At 48.3% G+C, this 17,957-nt stretch overlaps 1 protein-coding gene across 2 annotated transcripts; it reads left to right on the forward strand.

Annotated features, from left to right (window-relative positions):
- Positions 1-10,324: 10,324 nt before the first annotated feature.
- DCAF11 (DDB1 and CUL4 associated factor 11) lies at positions 10,325-17,638 on the forward strand (the record flags this gene model as incomplete). Of its 2 annotated transcripts, none has more annotated exons than XM_080708168.1 (14): positions 10,325-10,479; positions 11,293-11,420; positions 11,894-12,021; positions 12,297-12,361; positions 12,662-12,762; positions 12,987-13,133; positions 13,344-13,398; positions 13,711-13,779; positions 14,126-14,183; positions 14,556-14,741; positions 15,187-15,340; positions 15,901-16,053; positions 17,303-17,409; positions 17,504-17,638. In XM_080708168.1, the coding sequence occupies 14 exons, from the start codon at positions 10,325-10,327 to the stop codon at positions 17,636-17,638; spliced, it is 1,641 nt and encodes a 546-aa protein (XP_080564294.1). The 2 variants fall into 2 exon arrangements, with proteins under 2 accessions (XP_080564294.1, XP_080564295.1); XM_080708169.1 differs by having other exon boundaries at positions 10,325-10,456; positions 11,348-11,420.
- Between the last annotated feature and the right edge of the window lie 319 nt (positions 17,639-17,957).

Below are 17,957 nucleotides of genomic sequence, written 5' to 3' on the forward strand. Positions count from 1 at the left end.
AAGGCTGGCATACCAATTTAGTGAGGACCTTAGCAACTTAGGGCTTATTTCAAAATAAGAAATAAAATAGAGCTGGAAGTGTGGCTCAGAAGCAGAACCCCCCGACCCCAGGTTCATTACCCAGTATACAGACACACAAAAAGAAAATTGCGGGGCATGGTGGCACACACTTGTAATCCCTGCCTTTGGGAGGCTGAGACAGGAGGATCTCGGTTCACGGGCTTCAGCTACTACTTAGTGAGGCCCTCTGCAACTCAGTGAGACCCTGTTTCAAACGAAACTCTAAAAAATAGGGCCGGAGGTGTAGCTTGGAGGTAGAATACTCGGAGGGAGGGAAGAAAGGAAGGAAGGAGAAAGAGGGAGGGAAGGGAGGGAGGGTGAATGAGTATTGGGCATCTCCAAACCCAGAGCAGCTCTCCTCAGGACTGTGTGCCTTTAAAAGTAATACTCCAGCCAGGTGTGGTGCCACTGCTTGTAATCCCAGTAGTTGGGAGGTGGAGACAGGAGGATCGAGGCCAGCCTCAGCAGCTCAGCAACACTTTCATCAACTTAGTGAAGCACTGTTTCGAAATAAAAAATAAAATTGTTCTGGGGATGTAGCTTGAGTATAAAATACCCCTGGATTCAATCCCCAGTACCAAAAAAATATATGTACAAGGAGCCATGTGCAGTGGTACACATCTGTAATCCCAGTAATTTAGCAGGCTGAGACAGGAGGATTGCGAGTTCTAAGCCAGCCTTAGCATCTTGGTGAGACCCTGTTTCAAAATAAAAAAAATAAGCTAGGCATGGAGGCACACGATTGCAATCCCAGTACTTGGGAGGCTGAGACAGGAGGCTCAGTAGCTGCGGCCAGCCTCAGCTACAGAGTGAGGCCCTCTGCAACTTAGACCCTGTTTTAAAATAAAGAATAAAAAATAGGGCTGGGGTGTAGCTCAGAGGTAGATGCCCCTGGGTTCAATCTCTAATACCACAAAAAGAAATTAATAAGTAAATAAATAAATAATAAATAAAAAGGGCTTGGGGTACAGTTCAGAGGTAGAGCAGCCCTGGGTTCAATTCTGAGTATCACACATCCATGGGGACTGGAAGGTATTAACCTTAAAAATGATTTTTGTCAACTAGAATAAAATTGACCCATATGCCCTTCAATTCCAGATAAATAATAAAACATAATTAACACATTTTAGTTAACCTTTTTATTTGAAAATAAAATACAGATACATGCTGGGTGTGGTGGTACACGCTTATAATCCTAGTATTTGGGAGGCTAAGACAGTAAGTAGGATGGCAGGTGTGAGACCAGCCTCACCTATTTAATGAGGCCTTCCACACCTTAAGTGAGATCTTGTTTCAAAATAATAAGGTCCGGGCATGGTGGCGCAGGCTTGTAATCCCAGCATTGGGAGGCCGAGACAGGAGGTACAGGTTCAAAGCCAGCCTCAGCTACTTAGTGAGGCCCTTTGCAACTCCGTGAGACCGTTTCAAAATAAAGAATAAAAAATAGGGCTGGGATTACAAGCGTGCGCCACCACGCCTGGCTTCTTTGTCTTTCCTTTATGTTTCTTTTCTATTTTTAAATTTGCTTCCATCCTACCTCAAGATCACTGCTTAATTCTACCCCTTTATTTAGCATATTAAAAATAATCATTTGGTTTCCTATTGTCCTTCAGGAAGGTGACTAGTCATATGTACAGCGTTAAGAGCTCATGGATTCAAACATACTTAATGTCTATTTTATTTTATTTATATTTATTTATTTATTTATTTATTTTGGGTGGTACTGGGGTTCCTGGAAGCCCTTCTACCTCCGGGCTACACTCCCAGACCTATTTTTACATTTTTATTTGGAAACAGGGTCTCCTAAGCCAGCACGCATGGCTGGCTTCGAACCTGCGCGATCCTCCTGTCTCTGCCTCCCAAACGCAGGGATTACAAGCATGCGCCACCACGCCCAGCCATACTTAATGTTTATTAAACTGCCCTTTGGCCATGGAGCTCTGCTCCCGGGTCCTCTTGCCTTGATCCTGATAGTTCTGCTGCGTCCTCCTCCATATCTGGGATGGTGAAGTGTTCCATACTCACCTTGTATTTCCTGCCCAGATCTGTAATAAACCATTTATCCGAGAAGATCTTGTTTCTTTCGGTGGGAGATGGTATTTTAAGACTACAGTCTGTGCACTAGGAGTGTTCATTGCTCCTGGACAGCCTGTTATTTCTAGACCTTTTTGGTGCATAAAGATAGGAAAATAAAGCACCTGTTGAGATCATATTGATACTGTTCAAAATCAGGGTTAAAGAGTTTTTACCTCTACATTACATCTGTAGTTCCTATCCTCCCCACATGCAAACATTTAGTTCTTAAGACCTAAGACATGAGATGACACCTATCTCATAAATGGTTTTTTTTTTTTTTTTTGGTACTGGGGTTCCTGGAAGCCCTTTTACCTCCGGGCTACACTCCCAGACCTATTTTTTATATATTTGGAAACAGGGTCTCCTAAACCAGCGCGGCTGGCTTCGAACCTGCGCGACCCTCCTGTCTCCGCCTCCCAAGCGTGGGGATTACAAGCGTGCACCACCACGCCCGGCTCATAAATGTTTTCTAATCAACGTGTGTGTGTGTGTGTGTGTGTGTGTGTGTGTGTGTGTGTGTGTGTGTGTTCTACTTTGGATTGAGCCCAGTAAATCTACCACCGAGCTACAGCCCCAGCCGTAATTTTGAAACAGGGTCTCGATACATTACCCAAGCTTCCCCAAACTCCCATCTTCCTGTCTGCCTCCTAAGTACTGGGATTACAGGTGTGGGCCATCTTAATCATATTTTAAGTCCCTCTATACTAATTTATAGAGGCACACTTCTCCCTTCCATCTACACAGAGAATGCTACAAAAAGACAATGTATAACACACGAATGGGCATCAGTCACTTCAGATGATCAAACTTTCCCTTCCTGTTGCCTAGAGACATAGGCGAGTCTCCGGTCCAGGCCCGGGACCGGTGAGAGCGAGGCCCTTAAGCGGTCCAGCTCCCTCCCTGGCTCAGCCCGCCCCCTAGTGGACGTGCGCGAGAGCAGGAAGCCCGGCCGGTCAGGCAGGAAGTCAGGGGCTTGACATTTAGCTTTACCGCGGGTGCTGAAGGTGGGCACCTCTAGCTGTAGTAACCTGAAGTGGAGCTGGAGAAAGTAAAAGCTGTCTAAAGGAAAAGCACTTTACAGACTAACCAGAAACGTGCCGAATTTCAAAACCAAGAAAGCAAAAGCCAACGGAACGTATCAAAATGACTCAGTGATAATTATTTTTCAAAGAAAGGTCATTTTATTTACTTCAGTAAGACATTTAGTATACCCTAAAATGTAACTGCTCATGCAAATATTAAAAACATTACAAGACACAAGTAAGTGACATAATCAAGTTCATAAGCTTAAAAACTTACATATAAGTGGGACACGGTGGTGGTCACCTGTAATTCCAGTACTTGGGAGGCTGAGACAGAAAAATCACAAAGAGGCTTAAGCCGGGCGTGGTGGCGCACGCTTGTAATCCCAGCATTCAGGAGGCTGAGACCTTGAGGATCGCGATTTGCTGACAGCCTCAGCTACTTAGTGAGGTCCTCTGCAATTCAGTGAGACCCGGTTTCAAAGTAAAGAATAAAAAATAGGGCAGGGGGTGTAGCTCGGAGGTCGAATGCCCCTGGGTTCCATCCCCAGACTACAAAAAAAAAAAAAAAGAAGAAAAAAGAAAAAAGAAAGAAAGAAAAATCACAGAGGCTTGTGGCCAGCCTCAGCAATTTAGCAATGCCCTTCTCAATTTGGTAAGACCCTATTTAAAATAAAAAATGAAGCCAGGCCAGAGTGGTGGTGCATGCTTGTAATCCCCGCGCTTGGGAGGTGGAGACAGGAGGATCACACAGGTTCGAAGCCAGCCTCAGCTACTTAGTGAGGCTCTCAGCAACTTAGTGAGACCCTGTTTCCAAATAAAATATAAAATAGGTCTGGGAGTATAGACCGGAGGTAGAAAGCCTCTGGGTTCCACCCCTAGTAACACACACACACACACACACAAATGAAGCCAGGCTTGGTGGCACACGCTTGTAATCCCAGCATTCGGAAGGCTGAGAAAAGAGGATCAAGGTTCTCGGACAGCCTTAGCTACTTAGTGAGGTCCTCTTCAACTTAGTGAGACCTGGTTTCAAAATAAAGAATAAAAAATAGGGCAGGGGGTGTAGCTTGGAGGTCAAATGCCCCTGGGTTCCAGACCCTCAAAAATAAATAAATAAATAAATAAATAAATAAATAAAGCTGGGGGTATAGCTTGGAAAGAGAATGACACTGAGTTCAATTCCCAGTACCCTTTTCCCAAATTAAAAGGGCTAGGGATGTAGCTCAGTGGTAGAGTGCCCTGAGTTCAATCCCCATAAAATGCATATAATAAAAAATAAATTGGCAGGCATGGTTAATGCATGACTGTAATCCCAATATTTTGGAGGCTGGGACATGAGGATCACAAATATGAGGCCAATTTTAGCAACTTAATGAGATCCTGTCTCAAAAAAAATAAAAAGTGCTCCAGGTGTAGCTTGGAAGTAGAATGCCCCAGGGTTCAGCTGGGCATAGTATGCATGCCTGTAATCCCAGTTGTTAGGAGGCTTAGACAGGAGGATAACAGGTTCAAGGCTGGCCTCAGCAATTTAGCAAGACTCTCAGGAACCTAGTAAAAACCTGTTTCAAAACAAAAAATAAAAACCGGATGTGGTAGCACATGCTTGTAATCCCAGTACTTGGGAGGCTGAGACAGGTAGATCAAAGGTTTGAGGACAGGCCCAGCAAGTAGTGAGACTCTAATCAACCTAGCAAGATCACAGTTCAAAAAATAAATAGCCAGGCATGGTGGAACACACTTGTAATCCCCGCGCTTGGGAGGCAGAGACAGGAGGATGGTGCATGTTCAAAGCCAGCCTCGCTGGTTTAAGAGACCTTGTTTCCAAATAAAAATATAAAATAGGTATGGGAGTGTAGCCCAGAGGTAGAAGGGTTCCATCCCTAGTACCACCAAAAATAAATAAATAAATAAATAAAAGCCAGGTGTGGTGGCGCATGCTTGTAATCCCAGCATTGAGGAGGCTGAGACAGGAGGATCACGGTTTGCGGACAGCCTCAGCTACTTAGTGAGGTCCCTTGCAACTCAGTGAGACCCTATTTCAAAATAAAGAATAAAAAATAGGGCAGGCGGTGTAGTTCAGAGGTAGAATGCCCCTAGGTTCCATCCCCAGTACCACAAAAAATTAATAAAATAAAATAAAATATGGCTGGGAGCCGGGCGTGGTGGCGCACGCTTGTAATCCCCGTGCTTGGGAGCAGAGACAGGAGGATCGCGCAGGTTCGAAGCCAGCTGCACATGCTGGCTTAGGAGACCCTGTTTCCAAATAAAAATGTAAAAATAGGTCTGGGAGTGTAGCCCGGAGGTAGAAGGGCTTCCAGGAACCCCAGTACCACCAAAAAAAAAATATATATATATATGGCTGGGAGTGTTGCTCAGAAGTAGAATGCCCCTGGATTCAATACTCAGTATCACACACAAAAAAATGTAATTAAAATTAAAAAAGAAGCCGGGCATGGTGGCACACGCTTGTAATCCCCGCGCTTGGGAGGCGGAGACAGGAGGATCATGCAGGTTCAAAGCCAGCCGCGCTGGCTTAAGAGACCCTGTTTCCAAATTTTTAAAAGTATAAAAATAGGTCTGGGCGTGAAGCCCGGAGGTAGAAGGGTTTCCAGAAACCCCAGTACCACCAAAAAACAAACCAAAAAAATTTTTTTTAAATCTGGGTATGAGCTGGGCGTGGTGGCGCACACTTGTAATCCCAGCATTTGGGAGGCTAAAACCAGAGGATCACCGTTCACAGACAGCCTATGCTACTTAGTGAGGCCCTTTGCAACTCAGAGCCTGTTTCAGAAAAGAATAAAAAAGGCCAGGGGTGGTGGCACACGCTTGTAACCCCCGCGCTTGAGAGGCGGAGACAGGAGGATTGCGTAGGTTCGAAGCCAGCCATTCTGGCTTAAGAGACTCTGTTTCCAAATAAAAAATATTTTAAAAAAAAAATAGGTCTTGGAGTGTAGCCCGGAGGTAGAAGGCCTTCTAGGAACCCCAGTACCACCAATAAATAAATAAATAAATAAATAAATAAATAAATAAATAATAGAGCATGGGGTATAGCTCAGAAGTCCAATGCCTCTGAGTTCCATCTCCAGACCCGCAAAAAAAAAAAAAAATATCTGGGTCCGTGTAGCTTGGAAGTAGAATGCCCCTTGGATTCATTCCTCAGTACCATAAAAATATGTCCCTGGGTCCAATCCCCAGTACTAAAAAAAAGAAATAAAAAAAGATTTATGTTCTGCGTAACAATTATTGATAATCACAGAACCCTGAAAACAATAGATCTAAATATTCTACAGGATGGGATTGGTTAAAAATAATTATGAAGCCAGGCATGGTGATACGCACCTGTAATCCCAGTACTTGGGTGGCTGAGACAGGAAGATCACAGGTTCACAGTCAGCCTCGGCAATTTAGCAAGGCCCTCTGCAATTTAGGGAGACCCTGTTTCAAAATAAGAAATAGCCAGGCGTGGTGAAACACGCTTATAATTCCTGTACTCGGGAGGCTGGGACTGGAGGATCGAAGGTTCTCGGACAGCCTCAGCTACTTAGTGAGGCCCTCCTCAACTTAGTGAGACCCTTTTTCTAAATAAAGAATAAAAAGTCGGGCGTGGTGGAACATGCTTGTAATCCCAACATTCGGGAGGCTGAGATTGGAGGATCGTGGTTCACAGACAGCCTCAGCTACTTAGTGAGGCTCTTCGCAACTTAGTGAGACCCTGCTTCAAAATAAAGAATAAAAATAGGGCAGGGGGTATAGCTCGGAGGTATAAAGCCCCTGGGTTCCATCCCCAGACCTGCAAGAAAGAAAGAAAAGAAAAGAAAAGAAAAGAAGGAAGGAAGGAAGGAAGGAAGGAAGGAAGGAAGGAAGGAAGGGAGGGAGGGAAAGGAAAGGAAAATCAAGTTGGGAGTATAACTTGGAGGTAGAATGCCTCTGGGTTCCATTCTAAGTATCAAAAAATTATATATATATATATATAATCTCACATGATAAAGACACAGATGTACCAGGTAGCCATTGAGATGATATAGCAGCAGACTGGGGGTGTGGGTGTAGCTCAATGGTAAAGTGCTTGAATAACATGTGTTAGGCCCTAGGTTTGATTCCCAGCACTGGGAGGGGGTGGGGGAATGTTGTAATTTATTTTTATTCATCAGGAAATTGTGAAAGCTACTTTTTTTTTTCTTTTTTACACTAGAGGTTGAAGCTAGGGGCCTGAACTTTATGTCCTCCAGTCTCGTCTCAATGTGATGAGTAGCTGGGATTACAGGTGTGCAGGTGTGCAGGTGTGCGCCACCACCTCTGACTAAAACAAATCTTTATGCAAGTCCACGGTAGATTACTGAAAGTGGTATCACTGGGTCAAAGTGCAAGGCTGTGAGGAATTTGACTTTTAGAGACCAAACTTCTCTTAGATAAGAAATCCCAGTAGGGTGCAGAGGTGAAAATAAGCAAGGCATTTGTGGGTATATTTGCCTAGCAGAAGAAAAAAAAAATCATGAAAAACAATCAGGTTGGCAAGCATGTATTTTAAACAGTAAAGAACCATGGGCCACTTGTGGTTTCTGAACCAGATATTGTTAAAGGCTACTTCTGCTGATCAGAAGATCAACTAGGGATAGACATGAAATAAGGAAAATCTATAGCAACTGTGAAAAATAACCTCAACTTAAAAAAATATCTAATATAAAGGACAAAAAGGAGGGAAAGACCATCTCAAAAAATGATCCCCGATTTTCTAGGATGGATAACCTGAAACCCACGGAATCCTAAAGTCACAAACTACCTACATAATTATGGAGCCCAGTGCAAGATGAAAATGCAAGGCGCTTGTTTAAAAGTTAGTAGAAAGCCAGGCGTGGTGGCCCACGCTTGTAATCCCAGCATTTGGGAGGCTGAGACCTGAGAATCGTGGTTCGCCGACAGCCACAGCTACTTAGTGAGGCCCTCTGTAACTTAATGAGACCCTGTTTCAAAATAAAGAATAAAAGATAGGGCAGGGGGTGTAGTTCAGAGGTCGAAAGCCCCTGGGTTCCACCCCCAGACCCGCAAAAAATAAATAAATATAAATTAAGTTAGTAAGAACGGCCGGTCATGGTGGCACACGCTTTGTAATCCCAGCAATTGAGAGGCTGAGACAAGAGGATCACAGTTCACGGACAGCCTCAGCTACTTAGAGAGGCCCTTCACAACTCAGTGATCCCCTGTTTCAAAAATAAAAAATAGGGCTGGGAGTGTAGCTCGGAGGTAGAATGCCCCTGGGTTCCATCTCCAGTACCAAAAAAAAAAAAAAAAAAAAAAAGTAGGAGTTTCGAAACGGTGACAGCACAACATTAAAGCAAGCATGGGACTCTCCTAGGCACAGAGCCAGTTCCCTAGCACAGGCTGCCCGCTCAAGAAGCAGCAGCCGGCGGTAGGCTGGACTCTAGCGGACCAGACATTGCCCAAGGGCTGGCCGCACTCTCGTCCTCCCTGGAAGACTGACTCCAGCAAGGCCAGGGTTCTAAGGGCCAGCTCGCCCCTCCTGCTCTCAGGGGGCTCAGGGCAGAGGGAAGCTCGCGGCACTTCTAAAGGCAGCTCAGAAGCGAAGCCAGGGCGCCGCACGACGAGGTCACGCCTCCCCGCCCCCGTCCTGGCGAGGATCCCGGAACGTGGCAGGTCCCGGCCTTGGACTCGGCCTCCAAACTCATAATCCTGCAGCGAGGGACAAGGGGCGGCCCGGGGCGGGGCCCAGCCTGCGGGGGAGCCTGCGAGTCCCTTGGAGAGTCTCGGGACGAGCCCGGAAAGGCTCTGAGAACTTCGGGTGTAGGAGGGAGCGTCTGCAAAGACCGAAGGGAAGCCAGGGATCGTCTTAAAAGGCCAGAGAGGAGAACGGGGCGTCTAGAGAAGGCCATCCCCAAGACCAAGGCTTCCTTCCACAAGCCAAGTCCAGAAGGAGGGTCTCCATAGACCTGGTCCCATCTGTGACGCAAAGGCGCTGGACACTCATGGGGGCAGGGCCGATGGAGCTTTAGCCGGCGGGTACATAACGGCTCGGGGTCTTTGTCTAAGGAGTGCGAGGCCCGCTGGTGTTTAGGGACAGAAGGCAAACGGCGCCCGTAGCTAAAATACCTTTCTTTAGCGAACCCCTAACCGATTCTCTTGTAAGCCCCGCCTCCCAGGCTTGACGTCTAGTTCCGCCGTCTCTGATCCAGGAAGCCGCCAGTGCCCACTTACTCCTCCCCGCCAAGAGTGAACGCCCCACGTCGGTCACGCACTTTCTCCTCCCCTCGGGCCCCTCGTGTACTTCCTCCCGCCCACCTGTCAATCACCGGGCTCAGCGGGCCAGTTAGCGGGCCAAGGAGGCGTGGCCGTCAGAGGCGTCGCATGACGTCTACCGTCCGCCGGCCGGGAAGCGGGGAGATGCGTGACGAAGAGGGCGCGTGACGGAGGAGCGGTTGGCCGACGCAGCGGCGGCAGGCGGTGTCAACAGGGCCTCGGGGCACCGCGGGGCCTGCGACCGCTCCTGGCTGGTGGGTGGTCTCGCACGGGGCGGTAACCGCCGGCTTCCGTGGGAAGTGCTTCCTCTCCCCCCCCCCCCGGCGTACACACCCCTGGTACACCACGTGGGCGTGAGGCAAAGGAGGGGGTGTTAGGCCGAATTCTACCCTCATTGGCTGTCGCTGCTGCTGGCTCCCTCAAGACAGCTCTCTGATTGGTTGGTAAGGGGGGGCGTCGGGGGTCTCTGTGTCTTAAGGTTGTTGATTGGTTGGATCAGAGAAGCTAGTGAGGTGCTTGCTTCCGCGAGGGGTTTCGATTGGTTGATTGAAGAGGTTACCTGGGAATCCACCCCCCCACACACCGGGGACTTTGATAGGTGAGTTTAGGGTAGGAACCTGGGAAATTCCTCTTCAGAGGTTTTTCATTGGCGAGCCTGGGTTGCGCTCTAGGCTTCACTCTACTTTCTTTGCTTCACAGGATTGGGGAAGGTTTTTGTTCCCTAAGCGTTGGGAGTTGTCAGTGGCTAAAGAGAAGGGATCTCAGTCCCTAGGAAGGATCCCCTTCTAGAGATAGCTACCGCTTCAACTCAAGAGATCCGGGTGTTTCTAGAGCAGGCTTTGCTTTCACTAAACCCAAGGAGGTGACAGGAGGAGTCCCTGCACAGGACGTAAGGATGCTGTGACCCGAAGATGGGATCACGGAATAGCAGCAGTGCAGGATCCGGGTCTGGAGACCCCTCTGAGGGCCTGCCCCGAAGAGGAGCTGGCCTGCGTCGGAGTGAGGACGAGGAAGAGGAGGATGAAGATGTGGATCTGGCCCAGGTACTGGCCTATCTCCTCCGCAGGTAACTTCCCCTCTGGTGAGACCCCACAAGGTGCCACTACAGTCTCTTGATAACTCCAGGCAGGAAAATGACAGAGGATAGGAAATGGGATTAGCCCAGGACTGCTGCTCAGTTTGAACAAACCAGCCTTTTCACTGCTCGGCATCCATGGCACTCAGCTCCATACTCAGTGGTTCTTACCTAGGGCCCATCACCACGGGCAGCTCAGGGCCTCCTCTCTGGCTATGACTACACAAATGGAATCATTTTTCAAGTAAAGAGGACATTTGTGGGCAAGGAGTGATATAAGAGGTAAACAATGGGGGGGAGGGGATGTTGAAGCCGTTGACATATGATATGAACCGGGTGGATTTACTTGAAAAACAAGTTTAAATTGACCCAACTCTAACTCTATCCTTGAGGGAAAATGCCTTGAAGGGAATGACCACCAAAGATTGGGAAAGGGTGTAACTGTATTTGTTTATGGTTTCTCGGAGAGAAGATAAGCCTGAGGATCCCTTCAGAATATTGTGTTCTATACTAGATTCCTCAAGCAGAACCCAGAAGGAAATGCTCTCCAACTTCTTAGTTCTCTTCAAAGTCAACTTGCTAGGTCTATCTGCACAGCATGTTGGACTTTTCTATCTTGCTTTAAGAGGACGAATCAGTTTCCTACTGTGTCCTTTGGGAGACTGAAAATAATAGCCAAAGTCTAGTCAGCCTCAAACTTCAAAATGACTACCAAATGAAATGGCCTAAGAGCCATTGACGCTGAATTTGGTTGGTTTGAGGGAAGGGGTCCCCTCTTTTATAATGGGGGGGGTCTCTCCACAGAGGCCAAGTAAGGTTGGTTCAGGGAGGAGGTGCAGCAAATTTACAACTCATCCAGGCCCTCTCGGACTCAGAGGAAGAGCATGACAGCGCTTGGGATGGTCGCCTTGGGGATCGATACAACCCACCTGGTAAGAAAAAAGGCAGAGCAAAACCTTAATGTTGGAAGATTTTTCACTAGAAGACGTGTGTGTGTGTGTGTGTGTGTGTGTGTGTGTGTGTGTGTGTGTCTGTAGTACCGGGGACTGAACCTAGGGGTGCTCTACCACTGAGCTACACCCCTACCCCTTTTTATTTTGAGATGTGATTATACTAAGTTACCAAAACTGCCCTTGAACTTGGGATCCTCCTGTCTCAGCTCCCCAATAGCTGGGATTGCAGGCATGTACTACCAAACCCAGCTAGAAACTCTCTCCCTCCCCCACACACACTTTTTTTTTTTATTCTGGTGAAGAATCATAGATTAAGTTGATGAAGATAATTCAAGGAGTGAGGAAGTCCTTACAGCCCAGTATAGTCAGTTTTATTGGGTGGGCTTGGGCACAGCTTTGGTAGCAATCTTCTGGGGCTAAAACACCTAGGATGAAACTTCTTTTTGGTACAGTGGATGCAACCCCTGACACCCGGGAGCTGGAATGCAATGAGATCAAGACCCAGGTGGAATTGGCCACGGGGCGGCTGGGACTTAGGCGGGCAGCCCAGGAGCACAGTTTTCCTCGAATGTTACACCAGGTAGGCCTCTCTACCTCCAGCCAGCCTGACAGCAGGCCTGCTGAGGCATCCTGAAGCTATGCCAGCCCCAGAGAAAACTGAAGCAAGCTTTCCAAGGAAGCCTCAAGTTCTGGGGCTGGCGAGTCAGTCAGCCCTTACCAGAGTGCTGTGGGGAAGACTACTGTGGATGGCATCTGTTTCTGTAGCAAGAGCAATTTCCTTGGAGGAGGGGGCTTGGTGTGACTGAAGTGGCCCTCTGCTTCTGCTAGCAATGTTCCCCGATCCCTTCCATTTAGAGAGAACGGGGCCTCTGCCACCGGGGAAGCTTCTCCCTTGGAGAACAGTCTCGAGTGATGTCTCAGTGAGTATGGGGGCTTGGTGGCAAGACTCTAAGGCCAGATAGGTCTTATCTCCTAGACTTCGAAGGGGTAGGTGTTAGAGGATCCTTAGAGATATTAAGGTTAGGTTAAACTGGGTTCAAGGTTTGAGAGTAAAAGCAGAAAGGTAGAGAAATTTAGAGGATGGTGGAATGGATGCAAGACAGGATATTATACACAAAGCCAAAAGAGAAGAATGTCCTTGTACTGACATTCCGTTCTGCTAATTGGGATTCTCCTCATCTTGAGCTCCCCTTACCCTCACTTTTCCTCTGCTTCCACAGCTTCTTGCCCAATGATCTGGGCTTCACTGATACCTACTCTCAGAAGGCTTTCTGTGGCATCTACAGCAAAGATGGTCAAATCTTCATGTCCGCTTGCCAAGGTATCAAATCCTGGCCCTATAAACTGCCTCTCTCTAGAACAAGGAAAACTTCTCTTCACTAAAACCAGAAAGTTCCCAGACCCAGGGAGCTCAGACCCGGCTTAGGGATGCTTAGCTAGATCATGATAGAGGGAATATTCCACAGATAGACTGAGAGAGAGAGGTCTGATCTAAGAAGGATACAAAGAGGGTTTCCATATTTTGCCTGGTCTCTACTTATACAGACCAGACTATCCGACTATATGACTGCCGGTATGGCCGCTTCCATAAATTCAAGAGCATCAAGGCCCGGGATGTAGGCTGGAGCGTCCTGGATGTGGCCTTCACCCCTGATGGGAACCACTTCCTCTACTCTAGCTGGTCTGATTACAGTGAGTACGCACCAAATTTCCACTGTTCTCCAGCCTGGAACCTGAGATCTCCATGTGCCCTTCTCTGAGCCAAGACGCCATGCCTTGTCCTGGCAAAATCACTCTTAAGGTGCTCTGACATCCTCACCCTTTGTTCTGTCTCCTCCGTAGCTTCTCTTCCACTCTCTTTCCCCAGTCCTAAAAGACTCTTGTTTCTCTTACTTCTCTTAGTTCATATCTGCAACATCTATGGTGAAGGAGACACACACACTGCCCTGGATCTAAGGTATTGGCTTCTCTTTCTCATCGTGCTCATCAGAAGCTTCTCAAGGAAGGCTCTCCAGGAGCAAATATTTGAACTGGAACTCCTGCTTAGAGGGAAAAGTATACTGGTTACAAGTTTCTCTGTGTGATTCCTGAGAGGGATCCTCCCATCCTGTCAACCTGAGGTGGAGGGTAGAATACTCACCGAGGTTAGCTGCGGTCTAGCATACGTTGGCAGGCCGTCTGTGTTCTGTCTTTTAGAGTCATCATATTCTGTGTAGATTAACAAAACCGGAGGGGAAGCCCACTTTAGCTCCTCCTTTACCCTCTTCAGGCCAGATGAGCGCCGCTTTGCTGTCTTCTCCATTGCTGTCTCCTCAGATGGACGAGAAGTACTAGGAGGGTGAGTATTTGTGAGGGACATCTCCCTCAATTAATGAGATACAAGGTCTGCCAGAGATCAGTTCTGCTGTTACAGAGACCGCACCGACAGCTGTGGAGAGCGACCAGCCTCTCCAAGATCAAGGTTTACGAGCGCTTCCCTTCTTGCTCACCATTTCCCTAACCTGAGGTGGCAGGTGGCAAGCATCCATGAAAACAAAGCTGACTCTTCTCCCACTGCCTGTACAAGAAGAAACGGGGCTTCCCCTCAGCAGGGCCGCTCAGTAGGACTCTCCAGGGCAGGCTGAGGTCATAACAGCATTCTTCTCATCCTGGCTCCACCACCTTCCTTATCCCTTCCCTTTCAGAGCCAATGATGGCTGCCTGTATGTCTTTGACCGAGAACAAAACCGACGCACCCTTCAGGTATTGTTCCTGAGAATTAGAGCCTCTGCTTTCTGGTCTCTGGCCTATTTTAAGACTAGAAAAGTTGGGCATGGTGGTGCACACCTGTATTTCCAGTACTTGGGAAGCCAAGATAGGAAGATCACAGGTTTGAAGCCAGCCTCAGCAACTTAGTGAAGCTGTCAGTAACTTAGCAAGACTGTATCCAAATAAAAGATAAAATAGGGCTGGGGGTATATTTTGGGTAGAATGCCCCTGGGTTCAATACCCAGCACCATACACACACGCACATATGCACACATGAGTGCACGCACACGTGCGTGCACACGCGCGCACACACACACACACACACAGACTAGAAAGAAGTCTTAGTGCCCTGGCCTCCTTCCCTAGATTGAGTCTCATGAAGATGATGTGAATGCAGTGGCCTTTGCTGATATAAGCTCCCAGATCCTGTTCTCCGGGGGAGATGATGCCATCTGCAAAGTGTGGGATCGACGCACCATGCGGGAGGATGACCCCAAGCCCGTGGGCGCGCTGGCCGGACACCAGGATGGCATCACCTTCATTGACAGCAAGGTGGGAAGGGGCAGAACTGTGTGGCCAGGACACTAAGGTTCTGGTTGCCTGGGAAAGCATGAAAGTAGGCAGGTGTGGGAACCTGACCAGTTCCTCTTTAGCCAGGCTCTGCAAGAGCTGGAATTAAAGGGGAGGAAGCCAGGAAACATGAACTCCCACTGTACCTGCCAGTCAAGGAGCAGGGTTTTCTTTATAAGAAAAGTAGAAGACAGTCTGATCTAGGGTAGAATAGGAGACTCAGCCAGTGCCCTGGGCAAAGAAAGGAAAACCTAGCCAGTGGGTGGTATCTGAAGCAGAACATCAAACGTAAGCTGACCTGGAGAAGAAAGAGGCAAGTAAGCAACGCGCTAGAGTTCTTATCTGGCAGGTAGAGCAGAGGAATGAAATTGACATGTACTGACATTGGCAACCTCTGATGTTTCATTATTTGACTTTGGGTTTGTAGGGTGATGCCCGGTATCTCATCTCCAACTCCAAAGACCAGACCATCAAGCTCTGGGATATCCGACGCTTTTCCACCCGGGAAGGCATGGAAGCATCACGCCAGGCTGCCACACAGCAAAACTGGGACTACCGCTGGCAACAGGTACCCAAAAAAGGTGAGCATGGAAGTAGAAGCGAGATCTGGAGGTTAAGAGTCAGGAGTGGCAGTGAGAATACTCATCACTGGGGGCCTCCTCTGGGCACAGTGGATTTGCATAGAGCCTGGGAGCTCTGGCATCCTCCTACATCCCCTTGTCCAGGCATTGCCTCTTTATTTACTTAACTGCGAGGATAGCAGGGGTTCCTAGGAGTGGGGACTGGGGAATACTCAGAACCAATCAATACAAAAGTATTTTATACTCATGGCAATCAACAAAAACCGTATCAGTGACTATCTGCTGACGGTCAGATGGGGAAAGAGTCAAAAGTTGGAGATTGGAATATAACTCAGTGGTAGAGTTCTTGCCTAGCATGCAGAAGGCCCTGGGTTCAATCCCTAGTAACACACACACACACACAACACACACACACACACACACACACACACACACACACACATCAACAGACAAAGGTAGAAAAGGCAATTGACTCTCTGAGTCTTTGCTAAGGGTTGGTAATACAAGACAATCCAGAAGCAGACTCCCTAAGCTAGGCCTCTCCATTCATTCTTGCCCAGCCTGGCGGAAGCTGAAGCTCCCAGGGGACAGCTCCTTGATGACCTACCGGGGCCACGGAGTGCTGCACACCCTCATCCGCTGCCGATTCTCCCCCACCCATAGCACGGGCCAGCAGTTCATCTACAGCGGCTGCTCCACAGGCAAAGTGGTTGGTAAGGATTGTGTCAGAACAGGGGCTTGGGAAGAACAAGAGTGTTCCTGTGGCATTTCACAAGCCCATGACATACCTGCGAGCCTGAGGCAGGAGGATCACAGGTTTGAGACCAGCTTCAACAACTTAGCAATTCCCTGTTTCAAAATGAAAAAAAAAAAGGGCTGGGAATATAGTTCAGAGGTAGAAAGCCCATGTGTTCAATCCCCAGCACCTCCCACACACACACAAAAGCCCAATGACAACTACAAGTGAAATTTAATTTAGCCTGGAGCAGGGGAGGCTTGAACAGAGAAATAGAAAACATTCTATTCATGGGCATTTTAAATTAAGAGAAGGAACATAGAATTCTAGTCAGTAAACATAATAGGTTGCCAAAAATATAGTTGGTTCTGGTTTTTTAGCCAGTCAAGGAAAGGGGTTGCAGATGAAAGGTAGGAGGAACAGAGGCAAAAAGAATGACACAAAAAGACAGTACTGAGTAGTAAAGGACGTGCCGTCACCGAAACAGGAGGATCACACAAGAAGAAACACAACAGAGCTATAGATAGAAGAAGCTGCCAGGCGTGGTGGCGCACGCTTGTAATCCCCGCGCTTGGGAGGCAGAGACAGGAGGATCACGCAGGTTCGAAGCCAGCTGCACGTGCTGGCTTAGGAGACCCTGTTTCCAAATAAAAATGTAAAAAATAGGTCTGGGAGTGTAGCCCGGAGGTAGAAGGGTTTCCAGGAACCCCAGTACCACCAAAAAAAAAAAAAAAAGAAGAAGAAGAAGAAGAAGCTGACAGCGTGCTGCACCTAGCTAGGTGCTCAGAGAGACCTGTGCAGAAAAAGAAAGACGTTCTCTGTCCGGGCAAGGAACAGAAGGCACAGGTGCCTGCAGACAGTCCAGGGTTCACTTTGGCACCTTCTGTGTCATACTAAAAGCTTTAAAGTCACTGTGATTTTTGATCTGGAAGCTGTTGGATGTTAGCTAAGGCGTCTACAGCCATACCACCCTGAATGTGTCCAATCATATCTGAATTTTAGCTAAAGGTCAGGGTCAGGGGACCCACACTCCACTAGAGCATCCCCTACCCAAGATTGGGAAAGGAGCAGGAGGAAGAAACAGAAATAACACTGTCCTCTGAGCTGGGCTGTGCTCCCAGATACGGTGGGAAGTTGCCTGAGAGGCAGGTCAGTGGTGTCACTTGGGGCCAGGGGTGCTTTGAAGGTCCTGTGGCAGTCCTCTTCATCTGGCCTTTCCTGGACAGTGTACGATCTCCTCAGTGGCCACATTGTGAAGAAGCTCACCAACCACAAGGCCTGTGTGCGTGATGTCAGTTGGCACCCCTTCGAAGAGAAGATTGTCAGCAGTTCGGTGAGGTTACAGGGGCTAAAGGGGCTGGCATATGTCTGGGGTCTAGACCTGGGAGGGGTGGGCCCCCTGACCGCTGCCACCTTCTGCGCTGCAGTGGGACGGGAACCTGCGCCTGTGGCAGTACCGCCAGGCTGAATACTTCCAGGATGACATGCCAGAGTCCGAGGAATGCTGCAGCGCCCCCCGCCAAGTGCCCCGCCCCTCTTCAGCCTTTTCCTCGCCCCAGTAGATCTGACCTCCAGCCCCGTACAGGGTGACCCTCTCAACAAACTCTGCCTCCTCCTCCCTTTTCCCTTTTTGGGAATGTGTGGAGGAATCACTGGCATTGGATGGCAAAAAACAGAAGTCTAGGCTCTGGGCCCCAGCTGAGCCCTGGAAGAGCCACCCTATAGGGCCGAGTAGTCTCCTCTCGTGTTCACACCATCTGCCTGGGTCCCCATCTCTGGCTGGGATCTGGCAGGACTGCCATTATCTGGGGTGTGGCTTCTGCCAGCAAGAAAACCATCCTGAGTGTTTTTAATCATGTTTGGAGGTTAGGTGTTGGCTCT

This window comes from Muscardinus avellanarius (genome assembly GCF_963383645.1).
Source record: "Muscardinus avellanarius genome assembly, chromosome: 12".
Classification (NCBI taxonomy): Eukaryota; Metazoa; Chordata; class Mammalia; order Rodentia; family Gliridae; genus Muscardinus; species Muscardinus avellanarius.